General features: G+C 34.7%; 2 protein-coding genes across 5 annotated transcripts in view; one reads left to right on the top strand and one right to left on the bottom strand.

The window, feature by feature from the left end:
- The window catches only part of LOC123673840 (Down syndrome cell adhesion molecule-like protein Dscam2), a 92,870-nt gene that overhangs the window by 14,106 nt on the left and 59,196 nt on the right, over positions 1-19,568 (top strand). Inside the window, exons 3-4 of one of the 3 annotated variants that reach the window (XM_045608553.1) lie at positions 15,090-15,189; positions 18,018-18,205. The exons of 1 other annotated variant lie outside the window; for it this stretch is intronic. The gene's annotated coding sequence lies outside the window, so the exon portion shown is untranslated. The remainder of the gene's footprint in view (positions 1-15,089; positions 15,190-18,017; positions 18,206-19,568) is intronic. One more of the 3 variants, XM_045608554.1, reaches the window with a different exon arrangement.
- On the bottom strand, positions 646-9,923 carry LOC123673842. Of its 2 annotated transcripts, XM_045608561.1 has the most exons (12): positions 9,612-9,923; positions 7,947-8,119; positions 7,394-7,494; positions 6,258-6,627; positions 5,475-5,672; positions 3,954-4,162; positions 3,523-3,746; positions 2,945-3,266; positions 2,598-2,789; positions 2,223-2,462; positions 938-1,247; positions 646-877 (listed from the first exon to the last, which is right to left on the bottom strand). In XM_045608561.1, the coding sequence occupies exons 1-12, from the start codon at positions 9,836-9,838 to the stop codon at positions 672-674; spliced, it is 2,772 nt and encodes a 923-aa protein (XP_045464517.1). In that variant the 5' UTR covers positions 9,839-9,923; the 3' UTR covers positions 646-671. The 2 variants fall into 2 exon arrangements, with proteins under 2 accessions (XP_045464517.1, XP_045464520.1); XM_045608564.1 differs by lacking the exon at positions 7,947-8,119 and having other exon boundaries at positions 9,612-9,719.

Here is a 19,568-nt window from a genome sequence, read left to right as displayed (position 1 = left end):
CCATTATTCATATGACATTTAATGAATGAATCAGTTGGGGTCTTTTTAGGGGAACGTGTTTCAGTTGTTGGAAAATTTCATTGTATAAAATGATATTTGTATCTGAATAAAAATTAATTCAGTGCTAGAAATAAATTTATGAGGTGAATATACTTAACATTAAACAACCTTCAATTAAATAGCTTCAAAAATTTCACCCTCGTTTATGTTTTTTTCAATGTAAAATATATTCAAACCCTATAGTAATTGAGGTGGAAAACTGCGTTAAAGATTAATTCTAAAATTATCGTAAAAATTCAATTAAATATTGAATTTTTGTTAATATTTCCGCTTAGCGTAAGATGATGATTTTCACATTGTATTAAGTAAAAATAGTTGAAGTAAATTTTACCTCCACACATCACACCTAGACCTACATCATTTCTTTAATGTTTTACCGTGTCTTGGATCGCTTTGAGAAAATTTGCCTTGTCGAATTTATTGTCAGAATAGGAGATTCAAAAGTTTTAGGGCCCTCATGCCATCTCTGCAACTATTCCGTCTCAGACCATTTTCCAATAACTGAACAAACAGAGCATACCATATTCGATATCAGAATATTCGCGATTCCAATCGTAGTTTCCGCGAATAAAAATAAAGAAAATATAACCGATTTTATAGGTTTATTTCATTCATGTGCGGGCAAGAGCTACGTGTATTTGTTTATAGAATGGTTGAAAAGGATTGTTGATCAGCAGCCATTCAGCGAGAAAGATTATAGGATCATTTGGTCTCTGCTTCACTATCTGGTAAAGTCCCTTCAAAAGAGTTGGGTGTATGAACTCGTCACAATAATCTTGAACCATAGTGGAGCTTATTATTATAGGCTCGATTATATCTGAAAAAAAGTATATTTCGAACATTCTCAATAACAATTATTAAGTAAATGGAAACTCACGTAAAGGAAAGAAATATCTTATTTCAGTTTTGGCTTTTTGGAAATCGTCAGATAATTTCATTACATCAAGTATATCGCTGTTAACACTGAACCTCCTTCTCATGCTGGCTGGATAAAACCATGAAATCGGGATATTTTTCTCTGGTCCGACGGCTGCGTTCCAACGTTTGATGGCATTTGAACCAGCAATTGCGATCACTAAAATAGGCGAAGAGCTCAACTGTTGTACGAACATTGGGAAATATGCACTTCCGAAATTTTCGTTGTAGATTTCAGCCACTTGTTCCGGTGTCAACTGAATTAGTCTCTCCTGAAAATAATAAAGTAGGATGCATTTATTTAATACTACTGTAGCAGAAAATACGGAAAATTTGTCAAACTCCACAAATTGTAGATATAAGCATTATGCTTGGGATAAAAAATTAATCCTAATATTTCGTTCTTCATTTTTAAATTTAATCAATTGATTGGTGAAGGCAACAACTCATCTCGTTTCGATGATAGTCGAGTTCACATTTTGATTACTCAGAATAATGATGATTCCCTAGGATAACGTTTTCTATTGTTCAATAATGGAAAAAAATAGGATTTTTTAGAGGCCTTTAGGGTCAAAACTAGCCTTCAAAATTCTCGTTTGGAATGACTCGGACCATAACATATCAAAAATGTAGCCACTTTTACAGGGGGCCACTTTCTCCTATAAAGTCTGCGGTAGCGTAAGTAGTTCCGATACTGCTGATATGATCAGTTTGGTAACGTTAGTATTCTCTGCTGGACGGGTTGCTCTCTTTCTCGACAGCAATAGGTCCTGTGGGTCCTTCTTGAAGGTTACGTTACGATGAGAGACAATTTTCTGTTATAATATCTATTTTTATTTCCAAGTTTGCCTATGGTATTGTTACTTTTTTATTCTTCAATTTATGGGAAATTTATTCAGAGTAACATTTCAAAATGTTAATACACGTGTATGTTTCAGTTTCCATTATTGCTATATTTGAAATTTAAATTTCGTACCAAAATCACTGTCACTAATGTCAGTTACTCAACATATTACCAAAAAGTGGCATAAAATAAGTTCGCTACCAAACATGGCGACTGCTCCGTAGCTGAAACCGATAGAATGCGATCAGATAATTGATAGAATATTGACAACTGTTCCACAACTGTTGAGTTTGCTGAACGCGCCCATTAAACAGCATAACCTACTGAACACAAATGACATAAAAAATCTCAAAGAATAATATACATTATTTTCATTATTTCAAATTGGAAAATTCATGCTTACATCTAAAACGTCTAGTCCCTCTCTCTTGATAGCCCTGAAAATCACATCCTTGTATCGCACCGCTTCTGGCTTCACGATTATTGTCGTTTTCTGATATTTCACATCAGTGCAAGTCAAGAAACCTCTTAATTTTTCTTTCACTTCTGGCTCAGAAACTCTTGTCGGCGGGACTGCAACTATTTCAATTCTGCTCACAACTGGAGTTACACCTAGATCTTCTTCAGGATGAATGCAAGAACACTGGAAAGAGGCATTTCCTTTGATTAAATAAAATTAAAAAAAGATATATATTTTTAATGATTATCTTCTTTCAATGAACTGAATACTTTTATAATATTCAAAATTGAAAAATTTCAAAAGGAGTCCGAAACTCACTGAAGATTTTTCGGAGGCTTCTTGTTCGTCCTTTGCTTCCTTGACCTTTTCTCGTTCCTCTGCCGTTGATGGTATCATTTTATCAACTTGGAGTGGTCTGAATCCCATACCAAAATCTTCGGTTTCTGCTTCTTTCTTGAACGTGTAATGTTGTTTTCCACAAGTACAGTAACCTGGTAGGCAACGGCAAATCTGGAACATGAAACATAGAAATAGTTGAATATTCATATAGATAGTTTTGTGTCGCAATATGCACAATATGCAGTATCACATAACAAAAGTTCTAAGAATCATATTACGCACGACTAGAAAATGTTTTTGGTTTATGTAGAATGCAGTTCACTTACATCGGTCAAAAATGTTTCCTTCGTATCCTTATCTGTACTAACAAAATCTGAAACGAAATAATCTTCTTCTTCTTTGCTTGCTGTTGTATCACGGGATGACCGCGAAGATACACTCATAGCTTCCATTTCTTGAATCAATTCAGCTGCAGTTGGAGGTTTTTTTTTCATCAGCGGGAGCAGTTCAGGTTTGAATTCGGTTTTTTGAGGTCTCAAGACCGGTCCTGTAGAGTAAGCTTCAACGGGTTTCGGTTTTTTAACATGGGCCACTGGCGGAACGGCTTCTTCATGTTTGGTTACTTTTGGGGTTTGCTCCAGAGAAAGTCTAAAAAAAGAGTTCAGATATAATTATGAAAGATTTGAGTATAAAAAAAAGTCAACTTCAGCATAATGACAAAAATTCGATAGATATAAATAATCCAAAAAAATACTGACACAAATTTGTACTCATTATTTTTTATCTACTTGGTCATGAAGTTTTCGGAAGAAATTTTGTTTTTCTGATAAGAAAAGCGTACATGGCATAATATGATATGTATACATTTAGCCATAAAACAAATGGTTACATCGAGATTGCTTACTTTTCTGTTTCTTCCAACCAAGATTTGTCGAAGGCGTGAAGCTGAAGTTCCATTTGAGGCAAAACACTCTTCCGGGACGCTATTGATGGTCTATGCGATGCAATTTTATCCATATCGGGAATGCCAGTTGTATATTGAAGAGCCACTTTTTCCACAGCCTCTTGTGTTTGAGCTTCGACAACACTCGGCATATCCTGATGTCTCATGCCAGCCCATTCTGCAGCCTGAAAACATATGAACATTTCAAAATATTGCATAACTCAATATCTAAATTGTTTTCGAAGAAATCATGTGAATGTGTAAATTTTATGTGAACGATATTATGGTGTGTCCATTATTGTAAATTTTACCGACCATCAAATATGGATATGGCAGGTTCTGAAGGAACAATTATTAATTTTTGGGTTGTGCACTCATTTCACGAAGTTTACCTTGTATTCTGTCCAAGCCTCGGCCTCTTTAATCTTTTCTTCATTCCATTCTTCCACTTTGTCACCAACGACCGGAGTTTCAGAGAACTCGTCAATAAGATCTTCTTTTTGTTCGGCGCCAAAAAATTGACTGGCCTCTTCTTGTGTTTCAGGTTCAGCTTGAATTCCTTCATCTTGGGCTTCGAGTTCTAATTGTTCTGCTAGCTCTTCTGAATATCAAAAATATGTATTCATTCTCTCGAAGACGTTATTTCGTACTTTATAAATTACAGATATGGAACGAAGGGTTAAAGGAAAAATTATTTGAAGAAATCTACAATAAACATGACAATAGCCCGAAAGGACTATTTCCAAGGTTTCATTTTAAACAGCACGCTATTTGGGCAGCTGTCATCTTTAGACTTTACTACGTCATTTCTGGAACCATACACATCCAACAACACATTGAAATCGTTTAAATTAGTAAAAATTTTGCAGTCACAGTTAGCAATACTAACTTTTGAGTCGTCGTAAAGCACTCCATTCTCAAATGACTAACTACTTCATAATCCAATAAATATTACCGTATCAAGTATCTAAAACACTTTATATATGAGTTCAAAAATAAATCCATGATTATATATCGAGTACAACACAATTGGCAGCACTGTCACACTTCGTTTCCACTTTTCATGAAATATTAAAAATCAAGTACATTATAGTCTTCGCATGAACTCTGGGCAGTGTAGAACCATTATTCCCATGAAAAATACACAAACCGGAGCATATAGATATATTTCGGACATTGGAGTTACACTAACTTATGTCCCAGGGGCGTTAGAACAGACCTTTGTGTCACTCCGGAATGGTAAGCTGGAAACCAAACTAGTCGTGCCGAGAGAAGAATAAATCACCAAGTTTCGCCTAAAAGGGGTACTTAAACTTCCCATTCACTCTGCTTTCTCTCCCGGTGCTAATGGGAATATTCATTATTTACCCATTCCAGATATTTCTCCGCAAGAAAACCTGAGGGGTACGCGAGAGCAAGATGTGCTTATTTATTATCAGTTTTTATTTAGAGAGTGATATCGCAAATTCCAGGTAGAATGAAATAACAGCTATTGAAAACAGCTGATGACAGAAGGTAAAATTTGAAACTGTGTTGTTTCTTAACAAATCTGGATACATTTCTCCAATACAAATAATTATAGTAAAAGGTGTCTCAAAAGACAGTTCGAAAACGATAACAAAATAAGCCGTTTTTTTTTTAAATCCGCGTGCGCATAACGAAAGATCCACTTCCGAAAAACGCTCCATAGTGACTGAATTCCCAAAAGCCATGCTGCCGATTGACTTATCCCTCGCGCCCCTCTGAATCTTTGCGTTCACGCAGTGAAGTGAACAAATATAAACTTTCTTTCGTGACACCTTGAATACCTACCTCATTAAATCTCAAAATAAACAAAATTACTGAATACAAATCTATTGAAATCATTCACTCCAACAAAATTTGAATTTATTTCCCTTGAACCTTCCACTTACCTTCTGCCATTCTTTCTTCGGCAGCTTTCATTGCCGCTTCTTCTGCTTCTTCTTGCGCTTTCTTCTCCCTTTCAATTTCCCTCTGCCTTTCTTCTTCCTCCTTGATTCTTCTCTCAGCTTCGTAAGCTTCCAAATCCGGTTGATGATAGTAATCAAATGAATAATCATATTTCGTTTCTCCTGGTTTGCGCTTTCTATCTGAAGAATGACATAATATTAGCTCTACTTTCACATTAGACAAAATAATATAACAAACAAAAAAAATACCCAAGAACGGTGGAAAAGAGTCTTAATGCACCAAGATAGTTGAGTCAACCTGCGGGGTATGGGGATACCTATGTGCAAGAAATTATCATAGATTAAAAAATTCGCTAATTACACAAACAGTTTTCAGGCAAATATATCGTCATGTCTCATAATTTATTCACGAGATATATGTAGATGATTCTATATGAATGTCTGTCTTTCTAGAAATAACTACTATTAGGAAAAAAGTATATACCTAGGTGATATCTATAACAAAACCTTCAATATAAGCCTGACTATTTGAATAATTGGAATCGGACCTAATATGTTCCCATAATAAATCACCCTGTAGAGTGTAGAACTAAGGCAATGAGTTTTACTCATCTTGCAACTGAGAAATGAAAATAAATATTTATAATCGATCATACTAAAAGGGGACTGATAAATCAGTCTGGTAAATTTAGCATTGCAATGTTCTTGGAAAAAAAAATAATTATTTATCCTTTCGAATTGATTATTAAAAAAATATTCAAATACCCATTCCATATTTTCCTGCCATTCCATATTCTCCCTCCATTCTATATTGTTTTTCTGCTCCGTATTTTCCTCGTCTCATCTCTTCTTCCATTCTTAGAACTTCCTCTAATCCTAATTCTTCTATCAGTCTTCTTCTCTCTTCTTCAGTGAATTCCGTCTTTCCTTCTCCCCCCGTTCCATATCTTCCTCCTCTCCTCATCTCTGCTTCCATTCTCAATACTTCCTCTAATCCTAATTCTTCTATCAGTCTTTTTCTCTCTTCATCAGTGAATTCTCTTCTAATTAAAGCTTGTTTACGTATATCGAGCAGAGTTTTCTCATCGATATTTTTTAATTTGCATTCGCATATCATACACTTACAGCATGGGCACTGTTGAAGAAATTTTATTTCAGTTTATTTTTAGTTTTTATTTGAATTAATGGGTGGAGTTCAATGATTTGAAATTCACTCATATACAGGGTGTTTCAAGTTCGACTGCCTATTAGACTTTTCTGGAGAACGGGGCCTATTTGAAATCTAAAAATTTGGAATTTGACATTGTTCATGATGCCCTATTCAGCTAAAATTTTTTCGAAGCTCCGGCACTTCCGATTATACAAGAAATGAAAAAAAAATTTCCAAAAAAACTTTTTTTTTCATTCTATGTCTTAGATATTATCCAGATTTTTATTCTTAATTACTCCTTAATAAAATTTTTGCGTTAGTCTTTATAGTTTTCAGAATATTAAGAAAAAACCGAAAAAAAGAGAGAATTTCCATAGTCACTATATTACGTGAATTATTTTTACTGTGTACAATATCCTATGCCTATACTCGATTCACTTTCTCGAACTAAAATGATGTAGGAATATCGTGCATATCTTGAACTTGAGAAATATCATCACAGGGTGTTTCAAATATTGTGCCAACAATTGTGAACAAAATTTCATCATAATTTTCGATTTTCAAATTAGAACCCTATATTTTATATTTTTATTTCAAATTAAATTTTGAGTTGATTATGGCGTTGTGTAGGTGTGGTTATGTTGTCGATATTTTTCATTTCGGAACCTTTTTTTTATCCCATTTTCTAGAAAATAATCTGTATATCGTATGATGATCAAAACTCAAATATAACTTTTCTACGAACACTCACAATGTCGCTGCCAGCAAGAGCAGATACTGCGGCCATTCCAGGACCGTCAAGAGTTTCGGACAAATTTTTCATCAAATCCATCGCTTCCTGTTTTTTTTCATCTGAAAGAGTAGTTGTTATGTGAATTTCAAATAGAAAAATCAGAATTCAATAACAGCGTATTCCTTTTTTTATGTCTCGGCTCTGCTGTAAGATTTTAAAGATGTTTGGAGCTTAGTGATTGTGTGGATACTACTTTTGTTTATTTTCTCGTAAATATTAACAAAAAAGGTCAAGTATGGCGTTTTTGAAAAGGCAATTCAACTACCTTTGTTATCATCACGCTCGTGAGGTTGATGCAAATCGATTAGGACCAACCGTATACAATGTCCCACTACGAACCAATTTTTGATTTTTTTTTTATTCCGCATGGGGCTCGAGATATCAAGGGTAGTACCTTTTCAAATTGACATACTGTATAAAGAATAACAATTTCCAGCCAATAGCAATATTGAATTGATGTCAATAAGAGTCAATTTAATATTGTTCTATTATTTTACTGACTTTTACTGACCGATTTCGTCGTCACTGTCAGAATCCGACTCTTCATCGTCAATTGCTCCGGGACCTCGACTAACAGCTTTCTGTCTACCGACCTGCGGGCGAGCCTGCGGGTCTCTAGCTTTCTTTTCCTTGGATTTTTTAGGACGCGACGCGCGCAATTCTTTATCTGTGGGCCCAAAGTGCCTGCGAAAAAAATTGATTCAAAAATTGTTTTATACAGGGTAAGAACTATTTAGAACGGCACTACTACTACAGGGATATCGAAAACCGTTAGGAATGCATGATTTATTTAGGGATAGGGATGAGTGTGTTGGTGAGAACAGATTCAAAATATCTCCAATGACTGCCGAGACATTTCGAAAAAATTAAATATCGAGATTTTCTTTTTTTGATGGATTTTTCGATATTTTCAATTTAGCGCTCGATTATCCAAAAACCCTACGAAAGCCCTTTTTTCTCAACTTTTCCAATCAATATAGAGAACGAAAAAATTTCAAAAGACCAATAGTATCTTCTTGTAGCGGATTCATTCAAGATTTCGAAACATCCCTTAAATTTTCTGTGCAATCATTGGTTGCCGAGATATTGATGATTAAAGACAAAAAGGTCCTTTTCAATTCAAAGTTCGATATTTCAGCGAGAAGTGCTCGTATCGATGTTTTGAAAGAAGCATTTTGAAGCAGAGTGAACAAGTTTTCTCAACAATATAGTAGTTAAGTTGAACAAAATTTCCCAATTCTGTATGCCAAAAATAAAAACTGAAAAAATATAGCAGAAATCTTATTTCTCTAATTCTGTGGTTATTCCGTTCATTCTTCCACATCTTGTAGAACAAAATCGTGCGAGAATATATCAGAAACGCACAGTTTTCATGGTTATATTTTATTATTCTATGTTGGTACTCCGAACTTTCCGCCACGGCTTTATCTGTCAATTCATCAATTTGCCTTAAAGAAATCAGTTCTGCCAACCAACATTTTTCAATGCAAAAATCACTAAATTATATTTATGGAAATATTTCATTAATTTCGATGAAAATGCAATGAATTAGAGAAAATAATGTATAATACTCGTACAGAAGGCTCATTCTACCACTCGTTCATTCCAAAACTCGCCACTTCGTGGCTCGTTTTTGAATTTTGAACTCGTGGAAGAATATCAATGCCTTCTGCACTTGTATTATAAATAACTATTACTGTATTCATTAGAATTGAGCGGTACACGTTGCTTGAAAAATTTCTTTATTATAAAATCTCTAAACTATCATATAAACTTCGAGATTCAAAAAGTTTTTTTTCATTTATGTTTATGTCACAATAAACTATTATTTATTATTTAAATAAACTATTATTTATTATTTATTATTATTAAATTGAGATACAACCATTTTTATCAAAAATACAGCTGTTTGCAAAACCGCTAAAAATTTTGAATTTTATTTTGATCCTTCAATTTTTTCCACTAGTTTATTATGACAACCACACTATATTAGGCACTAGATCTATAGGTACAAATAAATCTATATAATTCGATATATTTTCAATTTCGTATAGATACAGAATTGGATATCGTTTTTTTCTCCCAAAAATTATTCGTATTAATGTATCATCACATTTTATTCGATATCAAAATTCTCGGTTTGTCTGAACTTAAGTGTGATTATGGAGATACTTACTTTACTATCTTGCATTTTCTCCTCGGAATACAAACTGGTTTTTTCTTTCCATCCCGATCCTGAGACATAAATTTTTCGCAAGCGGTTTTACCACAAACATGTTTCGGTTTTGCGCTAATACTGTGACAATAACTTCTAGGATCTATCTCCTTATTTTCACACGTTTTAATCCGGCATATTGGTTCCTTACGTTCAGGACAACTATACGTTTCATCTTCCTCTAACATAATGAGAAAAAAAACAACAAAAAAATAATCCTGAAAAAACTATAAAACTGCCTAATTCACATTCGTTACGCTGACTAATGTCATCTGTTCCTATGGAAAAATAAAATATTATTTGGTATATACAGTTATTCCAATCTTTTGAGATAATATAACTTTATAACATTCGTTAACATGGCGCCACGAAGCAACACCGCTTCCGATGTATCGTGCAGAAAATGCACAAAAGAAGTCAAGATATTTGTGTTATGTGGAAAGTGTGAGTCCAAATATCACCCTAGCTGTGTATTAAAAATACCTGGTACTTTTGTGAACTCGAAAGGTACTGTAATTTGCTGTGGAAATCAACAAGAGTGTGAATGTAAAATCAAAGATGACGAAATAATTCGATTAAAGATGAGAATATCCAATATTAATGAATCACTGTTCGAGAAGTCAATTATTGATTCAAATAATCCTGAAAATTTGGAAGTTATGGAAGTTCAAGAAAATATTGTAACTAATAAAACCGATGTCAGTCTCGAACACGGTGAGTCCCATTTTTTAAAAATAATTATTGATCAGAAGGATTACATAATCGCTGAGCTAAATGACAAAGTCGACATTCTCAGAAAGCATATAAATCTTCTAGAAAAGTTAGAAGTCACTCGCATTGAGAATGATAATATTCAACGTAAACATTCAAAGAAATTGAATAAATATAATAAAAATAAATCTAATGATGATAAGGGGAATTCCAACATATTAATTCCGAAAAGAAATCCCGATTCTATGATAACAGATAAGAACGATGATATCAGCGATCTCTCTGAAATATCACAGCCCATACCTACTGCTCCATGTGTGGAGAATATAGAATTGGAAGCTGATAGCTGGCAATATGTCGCACATAAGAAAGGGAGGTCGAGAAGTGAATATGAAATTAAGGAACGCGAAATAAAATCTTCCGAAAAACCTAAATCAAAGCCCACCAAAAAAAGGTACATAAGAGAAAATAATCAATTCTGGAACATAACAGGTGGTTCTACAATAAATCCTGTGAAAGCGATTCAGAAGAAAACTCCACTTTTTGTGTCTAGAATATCTACCGACACAACTTTAGATCAGTTCACCTTAATGGTGAAGCAGTCTTTCCCAGAGGCCGAATGCCAATCAGTCAAATCAAGGTTTCCTGACAAGTATAGTTCCTTCAAGGTTGTTATAAATGAAAACAATTTTGAAATGGCCAGTAACTCCAATACCTGGCCAAAGGGAGCATACATTACTAAGTTTTTTCAAAGGAAGACGGGAATATCAATTGCAACCTAGAAAATAAGACATATCCCAAAAACCATGTATCTAATAGAACGAAAGATATGACGTCTATGGGCCTATTGCATTTAAATATTCAGAGTGCAAGAAATAAAATAAATGATCTTGAATGTCTTATCTACTCTCAACAAACGAAACTTGACGTAATATGCCTGACCGAACACTGGCTCTATTCTGATGAGATTGCAGGATTCTGCATAAGAGGTTGGCAAGTTGGTCACGCATACTCTAGAACCAAATCGACTAGGGGAGGTTCCATGATTCTTGTTACAAACTCGACGACCTGTAGCGACGATTTTCCAGCTTTAAATACCATACGTCAACTAACTTTGGAGGTCCACTGCGAGATATCAGCAATTAAACTGGATAAATTAGGTATCATAGTAGTATGTATATATTCGTCTCCTTCTAGGGATTTCAACTTGTTTTTTTCAAATATGGAAGTTCTATTATCACATTTAAATGAATGTAATTGTAAAATTGTATGTTGTGGTGATTTTAATGTTAAATTTAATTCTTCAGATAATGAGGCAGAAAGCCTCCGGAATCTTCTGTTGTCCTACGGTTTTAGACAAAAGGTATTTGGACCCACCAGGAAAGAAAACTGCCTTGACAATATCTTCATTAATTTCGATACACATAGCGAGGATGTTAAGATCTTGAAAACTGTGTTTTCGGATCATGATGCACAAGTCTTTCAAGCCTGTACATTAATTAGTAAGCTCTCATATCGGTACAAAAAGGTCAGACCGCTCACGCAGATAGGATTTAATGTCATGCATCAGGTCCTTTCGGAGTGCTCGTGGAATTTTCTTGATTTTGATGGACCTGATGGTTTGAGTATCGACGATTGCTTCTGTAAGTTCCACAACATTATTGTGGATGCTTTCAATCGCGCCTTCCCGGAGAGGATGGTCAGAGTCAGATGCACAGATGTGGGCCGTGGTTGGTTCTCTAACGAGCTCAAATCAATGAGGAAGCACTTGCTTATGGTTCAATCGATGTATTCTCACTACAGATCGGAGAATTTATACAGGTTGAAAAATAAATTACGTTCGAATTACCAGAAATCCATCGAGAGCGCGAAGAAGAAATTTTTTGACGAAATTATCTTTAATTCGACCAACAAAGCTAAAACCACTTGGCAAGTTATTCGTGAACATATACAAGGAAAAGAAAGTGGTTTGGGAGGTAACTTGGGCGCTGACGAATTCAGTGATCACTTTACTTCTTGCGTCGAAAGGGTAGTAGAAAAACTTCCCGCTTCCGTTTTACCATTCCAACATTCTTTCAGAGCACAAGTCTCGCCGGCATTGCAGTTCTGTTTTCACGAGGTGGGCCAAATCTCTATTAGAGACATTGTTTCGGGACTGAAAAATAGTGGATCAGCTGACTTCTATGGACTTTCCGTACGAGTAATAAAATCAAATATAAATTCGTTGATCTCACCGCTAACTAAACTTATTAACAGATGTCTGGTTGCCGGTGTTTTCCCAAGTTGCCTTAAAATTTCCAAAGTTATTCCGGTCCACAAGAAAGGTAATGCTAATGATCCTAATAATTATAGACCAATATCCCTGGTACCGGTATTCTCGAAAATATTCGAGAAAATAATATCGGGACAGATAGTGCATTTTTTCGAGAGCAATAAACTGTTTTCCGCCTCGCAGTTTGGTTATAGAAAGGGAAGAGCTACAACTGATGCTATTGTCGAGTTTGTCAATTATGCGGTTGATTGTTTCGAGCGTGGAAGTCACTGCTCGGCATCGTTCGTTGATCTAACGAAAGCCTTCGACTGCGTTGCTCACGACAAGCTCCTGATCAAACTTAAAAATTATGGATTTGGTGGATCCGCGATCAGTTTAATAGATTCCTTTTTAAAAGAAAGATCACAAGTGGTATATATGAACGGCAAATTCTCCGGATTAAGACCCATTCGGACTGGTATAATTCAGGGATCCACACTGGGACCAGTTCTGTTCTTAATAACTATAAACGACCTTCCCGAGTTCGTTCCTGATGTGAGAACACTGCTTTTTGTCGACGACACCACGTTCAGCATTGATGACCCGGATATCGACTCCTTGCTGGTGCGATCAAGTATGGCGCGTTTGAGGGCTACTGAGTGGTTCTCTCTAAATGGCCTTTGTATAAATAGGGAAAAAACACAAGAACAAGTGTTTAGCCTGAGGGAGATCGGGGAGAGCAATAAGCTGAACTCTATTAAATTCCTTGGAGTTTTTTTAGATTCCAAGCTCTCTTGGGCAGACCATGTGAATTTTCTATCTGCCAAATTAAGCAGTTCGATTTTTGCGCTGAGAACTATGTCCCGCTCCCTTTCGAAGAATATACTCAGGTCTGTATACTTAGCTATGGTTGAAACGCACATGCGATATGGTATACTGGTGTGGGGAAACAGCTCCCATGCCAGCTCCATTTTCCGATTGCAGAGGCGTGCAGTCAGGATTCTGGGCGGTCTTTCCTATCGCGATTGCTGTAGAGATACCTTCAGGAAATTGAATCTCTTAACATTTCCATCAATTTTCATTTTAGAAAATATTATGTATATCCACAAAAAAAAAGATGATTTCCGTGTCCAATCGGATATACACGATCATGACACAAGAGGTAAGTCCCTTATTAGAAGAGACTTTTTTAGATTAAAGAGATCACAGCAAGGACCTGAATTTTGGGGAGTTTCACTTTATAACAAACTTCCGGGTGGGGCTAAAAACCTGCCAACGAAACAGCTAAAGTCCAAGCTAATTAAGATTTTAACGACAAGAGCTTTTTATTCACTTGACGAATTTAATAAGATGACGATGGACAACGAAGATTTTTTATGATACTCTGTTCGTGAAATATTTATTTAGTTACATTTGCTTATACCTTTATATGTGTGTATATTTTATATATGTATATATTTATGCGCCTTTTAACCTATATGTTTATATATTTATTTGCATTTTAACCTATTTATACATTCCCACTGTATTGTATGACTTTGTCTGTTTATGCTCATTTCTCGACTTGTGAAAACAATTCTATTGTAACTCACCAATAAATATCTATCTATCTTTACATATTTCTCCAATATGATAAACCTACGAAATAGACAAAAGAAGAAGTCTTTTCAACCTGTCCTGAAATTTCCACAGTTTACTTTTCATTCATCCAATCTATCCAATCTTTGAATCAAAACAAATTCAAAAGGGCTTATCACTAAAAAAAGCCTCCCTTAGATCTTAATCTATTCCGAGAGGTCTTTGGCATACCATCAATTCCAGACATTTTATTCAAATCTATTACGATCTAGCAATTCGGTTAGTGAAGACTGAAGACATAATTTTATATACTTCGATTTTATGATTGTGTCATTCGATGACATAGCAGAGAAATTCAACCACAGATTTGTAGATATTTTTTACAAGGTTTTGAATTTTCACCATTCTACTCCTGATCATAGATTGAAGGAATGCAAAACATGGTCTGCATGGACTTTGGTTATTGTCAAACTGAATTAAGTAGTCTATGGAGACTGACTTGCCAAAATACTTAAATATTCACGTGAATCTATGCGTAATTCGCTTACTGAAAATATGATCCCATGTGTCGATTTGATAATCTTATCATTCGATGCCGTAGCACAGAAATTCAACCATAGATTCATTTTTATGTTTTCTAAGGTTTTGGATTCTAACTGAAGATCATAGATTGGAGGAATGTCAAAACCCCGTCAACCAATTTATAGTTATTCTGGATTATTAAGTAGTCTTTGACACTGACTTGCAAAAATACGAAAATATTCAAAAGAATCAATGCGTTCTTTTCCTGATTCTGATTTCTGAGGTATTTTATGCTCATTTTCATACAATTTACGTTTGATATTACCATTTACTTTATCAAATGGTATTGATGATATTAAATATGCTGTTTGTTATAGATTCAACATGTCTCATGAGTCACGATGTTCTGAGAAAAAAAATCGAAGTTTCTAATGACGAAGAGTCCTTTCACATTGAAGAATACTCGTAGAGCCATCGGTGAGTACCTATTTAAGTACTTCAATTATTATGGCCATAAAGTTCATTCAAAGAAAATAACTTCTTTCAAAATCCAACTGAGCCTAATGTTTATGATTTCAATCATAAACATATGAAAAATATAATTTTTTTTCATGTTTGAGGCTCCAGCTGACGTATAATACACTATGCTATAGCCAGCTGATTGTATTTTTTCGTCTAGATATTGGGTTAGCTACAATTTGACAAATTTTCAGTTGGGAGGAAATGATTGAATGTATTTTTTTTCTTCGTGTTTGGGGGGCAGCCGCCGCTCTCCCCCCAACCGAGTCGCAGCTGACGTTCACTAGGCTTTTTATTACTATTATCTGATGCATCTCACCAAGTATCTCTCGAGAATCAACCAAATTTGCACCTGGTTCCCGGACTATAATAATATACAATAATATTTTATATTCTATGCTCTTGACAATCTTCAATAGTCATTATATTCCATTTATTTCATTGAAAATTTGATAGGAACTAAATTGTAAATCATTGTGAAAGTTTGCAATGTCTAAAATCTGTATTTCAATTTTAAACGGCACCAGGCAGATAGCGGGAATTCGAAAATTTTTGATAAACGCCAGCTTACAGAACTCTGGTTAAGCTGAACACCAAAGCAACAGGTGGATATCTCAAAAGTCTGAAACAAAATCGAATCACTGATGCACACACCAGGTTTTCTATGCATCTTACTAGCTTAGGGCCAGTTGCACCATTTGCCTAATCAGTGATTAAAAATTTAAACATGATCACGTTCTGATTTCTTTTGCACCATCTGTCAAATGACGTTTAATGTGGTCTAATCGCCGATTACACTAAACAGGAAAATTTGGACGTTTATTTTCCCGATTAGTTTTAAACAGGGTTCTGCGCATAGACCTAATATCAACTTGACATTAGGTCTATGGTTCTGAGCAACTCAAAACGTCGAAACTAAGATGTCTAAAAACATGATGAATGCACTCGTCAAATTTTGAATGCAATGACATTCGACCAAATTGAAAATATTAGTTTTAGTTCGTGGCGGCGCCGCAATGTCATATTTGTCATTTAGATCTTTTTTCCGTTGTTTTTGATTGGATACATTAACTAAAACCCGATACTGACCAATCAAAAGCGACGTGTAACCGAGTATGATCGTGCAAAGTCGTGAAACAAAACACGAACCGTTTACTGGAATTAATTCAAATATTAATGATAGAGAGGGAGTTTATTGGTATTTCAATTACATACAAGAATTGCTTCCATAGATCATAACTATAATGAAAGATATACATATATAGGTCCATAATGGCACAAAACTCATAAATAATGAATAACAAGAATCTTAATTTGTTGATAGCGCTACCTACAGTTGATATAACGAAGCTTATAGTCTAAGATACCGATATAAAACGACCTTCACCGAGATGCTTATTTGATAAAACGTATTTTATATTCAATTTAACATGTCAATAAATATATAACATATGGGTTTACTAACAAATTTTAGTCCAGAGTAGGTTTAATTAATAATTAAAAAAAATTCGTTCGGATCCGTTGCATTAAGCCAAATGGAATTTAGAAAAATAGTTCGTGAAATTTTCTAAATTAATGATATCCAGCATGGTGGTATGCTGCTATGCTATGTCCTCTTCTATCGCATGAGATGGTTGATTAGGACCTCTCAGTCGCACACATTCACTCGCAGCAATATTCAACTTTTTAAAATTCGACAACCGGGATTCAGGACTTATTTTTCGCAGACAACCCTATACCACCGTGTTCATAATAAAATAATTTTTAATTTTATTGATTTTGATTCAATAATCGGACCGTTGCAAAATGCTAGTATAGATTTACCTTTTTATACCTGGCTACACGAGATTTGTGACCGGAAAAAAATAGGCAACCTAACGTTTGCACATTCTATGGGCTTCATACTTTCGATTGGTATAGAATTTATCTAATAATCAAACCGGTGAAATGTTTAAAAAAAAAATTTTTTCCAATTATTAATCAAACCTACTCTGGACTAAAATTTGTTAGGCAACCCATATGTGATATATTTATTGACATGTTAAATTAAATATAAAATACGTTTTATCAAATAAGCATCTCGGTGAAGGTCGTTTTATATCGGGATCCTATACTATTAACTAATATTCTCAAAGTTGGCAAAACAAAAGCTAATCAGTTCATACACCTGGTTTTTAGACATCTTAGTCGAAACATATGACTTATTACATAACCTGAACATTATATCTTCATGGACATAACCTGATGGTGCCACATTGCATGTTTCTGTGTTTGGTTTTGTGAGGAATTTCAGAATTGAAATATGGATTCAGATTCAGATCGTGACTTATCATTCAATGACAATTTTTAATAATAATTTGTTAACTTTGTCACGACAAGAACAGAGAATATTATACTAGAAAATTGATAGTTCTGATTTTTCTATGATCACCGTCGATATTTTGAAATGTTGCCAAACATATCTTCTGTTTAGCTGAACATCGATTATAATCAATCGATGCAATCGGTAGAAATTATAATCATCGATTAGTACCTACTAAACATTGATTACGTAAACAGCGTTCATTTTTTGAATGGTTCAATTGGCCCATAAACGGATAAAGTTTGGGTAAATTTCTGGAAGCATTTCTAGATTATTGCTGACGTGAACGACCAATAGGAAAAGAGTCCGATATACGTCGCGTAGGAACTAGGAACGATGGCGGCAATTGACGTTTCTAGAATATTCCGAATCGTCGATTGAATAACAATGATAAATTCGGTTAATTATATCGATTTAATTACAGGAATTCGATATTTGACTGAGATATCCATAAGAAATATGCCCCCATATGATTGTTTTTCGAATTTTAAAAGATGCAAATAGGAAATACTTGGACTGAGGGCGTACAAGGTCAAACTTCATTCATGGCGTGGTTTCTTTCCATAATTAGGACATTGCAGATTTACAAACAGATAACAAGGATGATTACAGGTATTTCATGTGTTATTTTTATATATATAACTGCGCTTTCTCGATAAAATCACGCAAAAATGTGTAATTTCCTAATCATTCTGACGTTTCTCTTAAATCTGTGTTCACTGATATCATCCATCGATGGCTTTCAGAGTATAGGTCGACCATTTTGAATTTTGGTCGAATCGATAGGAAAAATGCAAGAAACGATGATTCAGATCCGTTTACCCGGTATATTTGATGATATTTTCAAACGGAATCGTTTTGTGTCAGTCGGCGATTACTTCGTTTGCCAGAAGCCTCTACAAGTAGGATTATTTGGATATTTGAGGAATTTTTAAAGAAATATATAAGAAAATAATGGACCGGAATGGTAGCTACCGCCCTTTTATGATGATATTTAAACTTCTTGTTGAGATTTCCATGGAAATTTGCCAAATTTTATAGTATTCCGTTTCATGTAATTTGTGAAGGAATGATGGAAATAATTCACTTTGGACAGCTATGAGGAAATAAAAACGCTAGGTATAATGGTATAAATATGAATATTCGATATCCTTCTCATTTAACGGTTCATCAGACGAAAATCATGAAAATTCTTCAACTCTTCTTTCTCTAACATGAAATTTTGATGCCTTCATAATATAAGAGGCACAAATTCAGTGAATATATAGCATCAAAATGTCATATAAACCGTTAAATCTTGCGATTGATGGTTCAAATCGCAGCTAGTTTGAAATTTTTTTATGGTTTTGTCAGTTATAAACTTTTATATTTTTTGCGCTGAATGCTACGGAATATTGAAATGGATCAAATTTGTTTTGATTTACTGTTTGGGTGATTTCAGAGTATTCATATATATTTATGTTTTTGCGTGGTTTTTTCAGACAGCTATTGTTTTGCAAAAATAAATATCATATATTATACAGGGTGATTCAACGCGATGGCCTATCAGACGTTTATGGAAAAGTAATTATAATTTTGTGTTGAAATTTGCATGTTGGGGTTTGAGACAATGATCCTTCTCCCTAATAGCCTAAGAGCCAAAGGACGGCAGCCACACATATTTTAGGAAAGCCTAAAATGTCCTCAGTAAGTCCTACCGACCATGATATGGGGCTAGCTGAGCGGCAGGTGTGAAAATTGTCACTAAAAAAGTATTTTAGGAAAGCTGCCGTTTTTATGTCAAAATACACTCTTATAGCTATTCAAAAACGAAACGGAGGACGATTTTTGCGGGGGTGAAGTGGTGGCAGAAATATGTGTGGTCTGCCGTCTACTAAAAAGCCTCATGAACGTCAGCTATGACTCGGCTGGGGGGGGGGGGAGAGCGGCGGCAGCCCCCCAAACACGAAGAAAAAAATAAATACATTCAGTCATT

This window comes from Harmonia axyridis, chromosome 2 (assembly GCF_914767665.1).
Source record: "Harmonia axyridis chromosome 2, icHarAxyr1.1, whole genome shotgun sequence".
NCBI lineage: Eukaryota > Metazoa > Arthropoda > Insecta > Coleoptera > Coccinellidae > Harmonia > Harmonia axyridis.
The sequence above is the reverse complement of the archived record's forward strand: the minus strand, read 5'-3'. Positions and strand labels throughout refer to the sequence as shown.

Coding starts and splice junctions, on each gene's coding strand:
- LOC123673842 (XM_045608561.1), bottom strand. CDS start 9,838: ATGTTAGAGGAAGATGAAACGTATAGTTGTCCTGAACGTAAGGAACCA. Junction 3,267..3,522: donor TGGTTGGAAGAAACAGAAAA/GTAAGCAATCTC, acceptor CTCTTTTTTTAG/ACTTTCTCTGGAGCAAACCC. Junction 1,248..2,222: donor AGGGACTAGACGTTTTAGAT/GTAAGCATGAAT, acceptor TATTATTTTCAG/GAGAGACTAATTCAGTTGAC.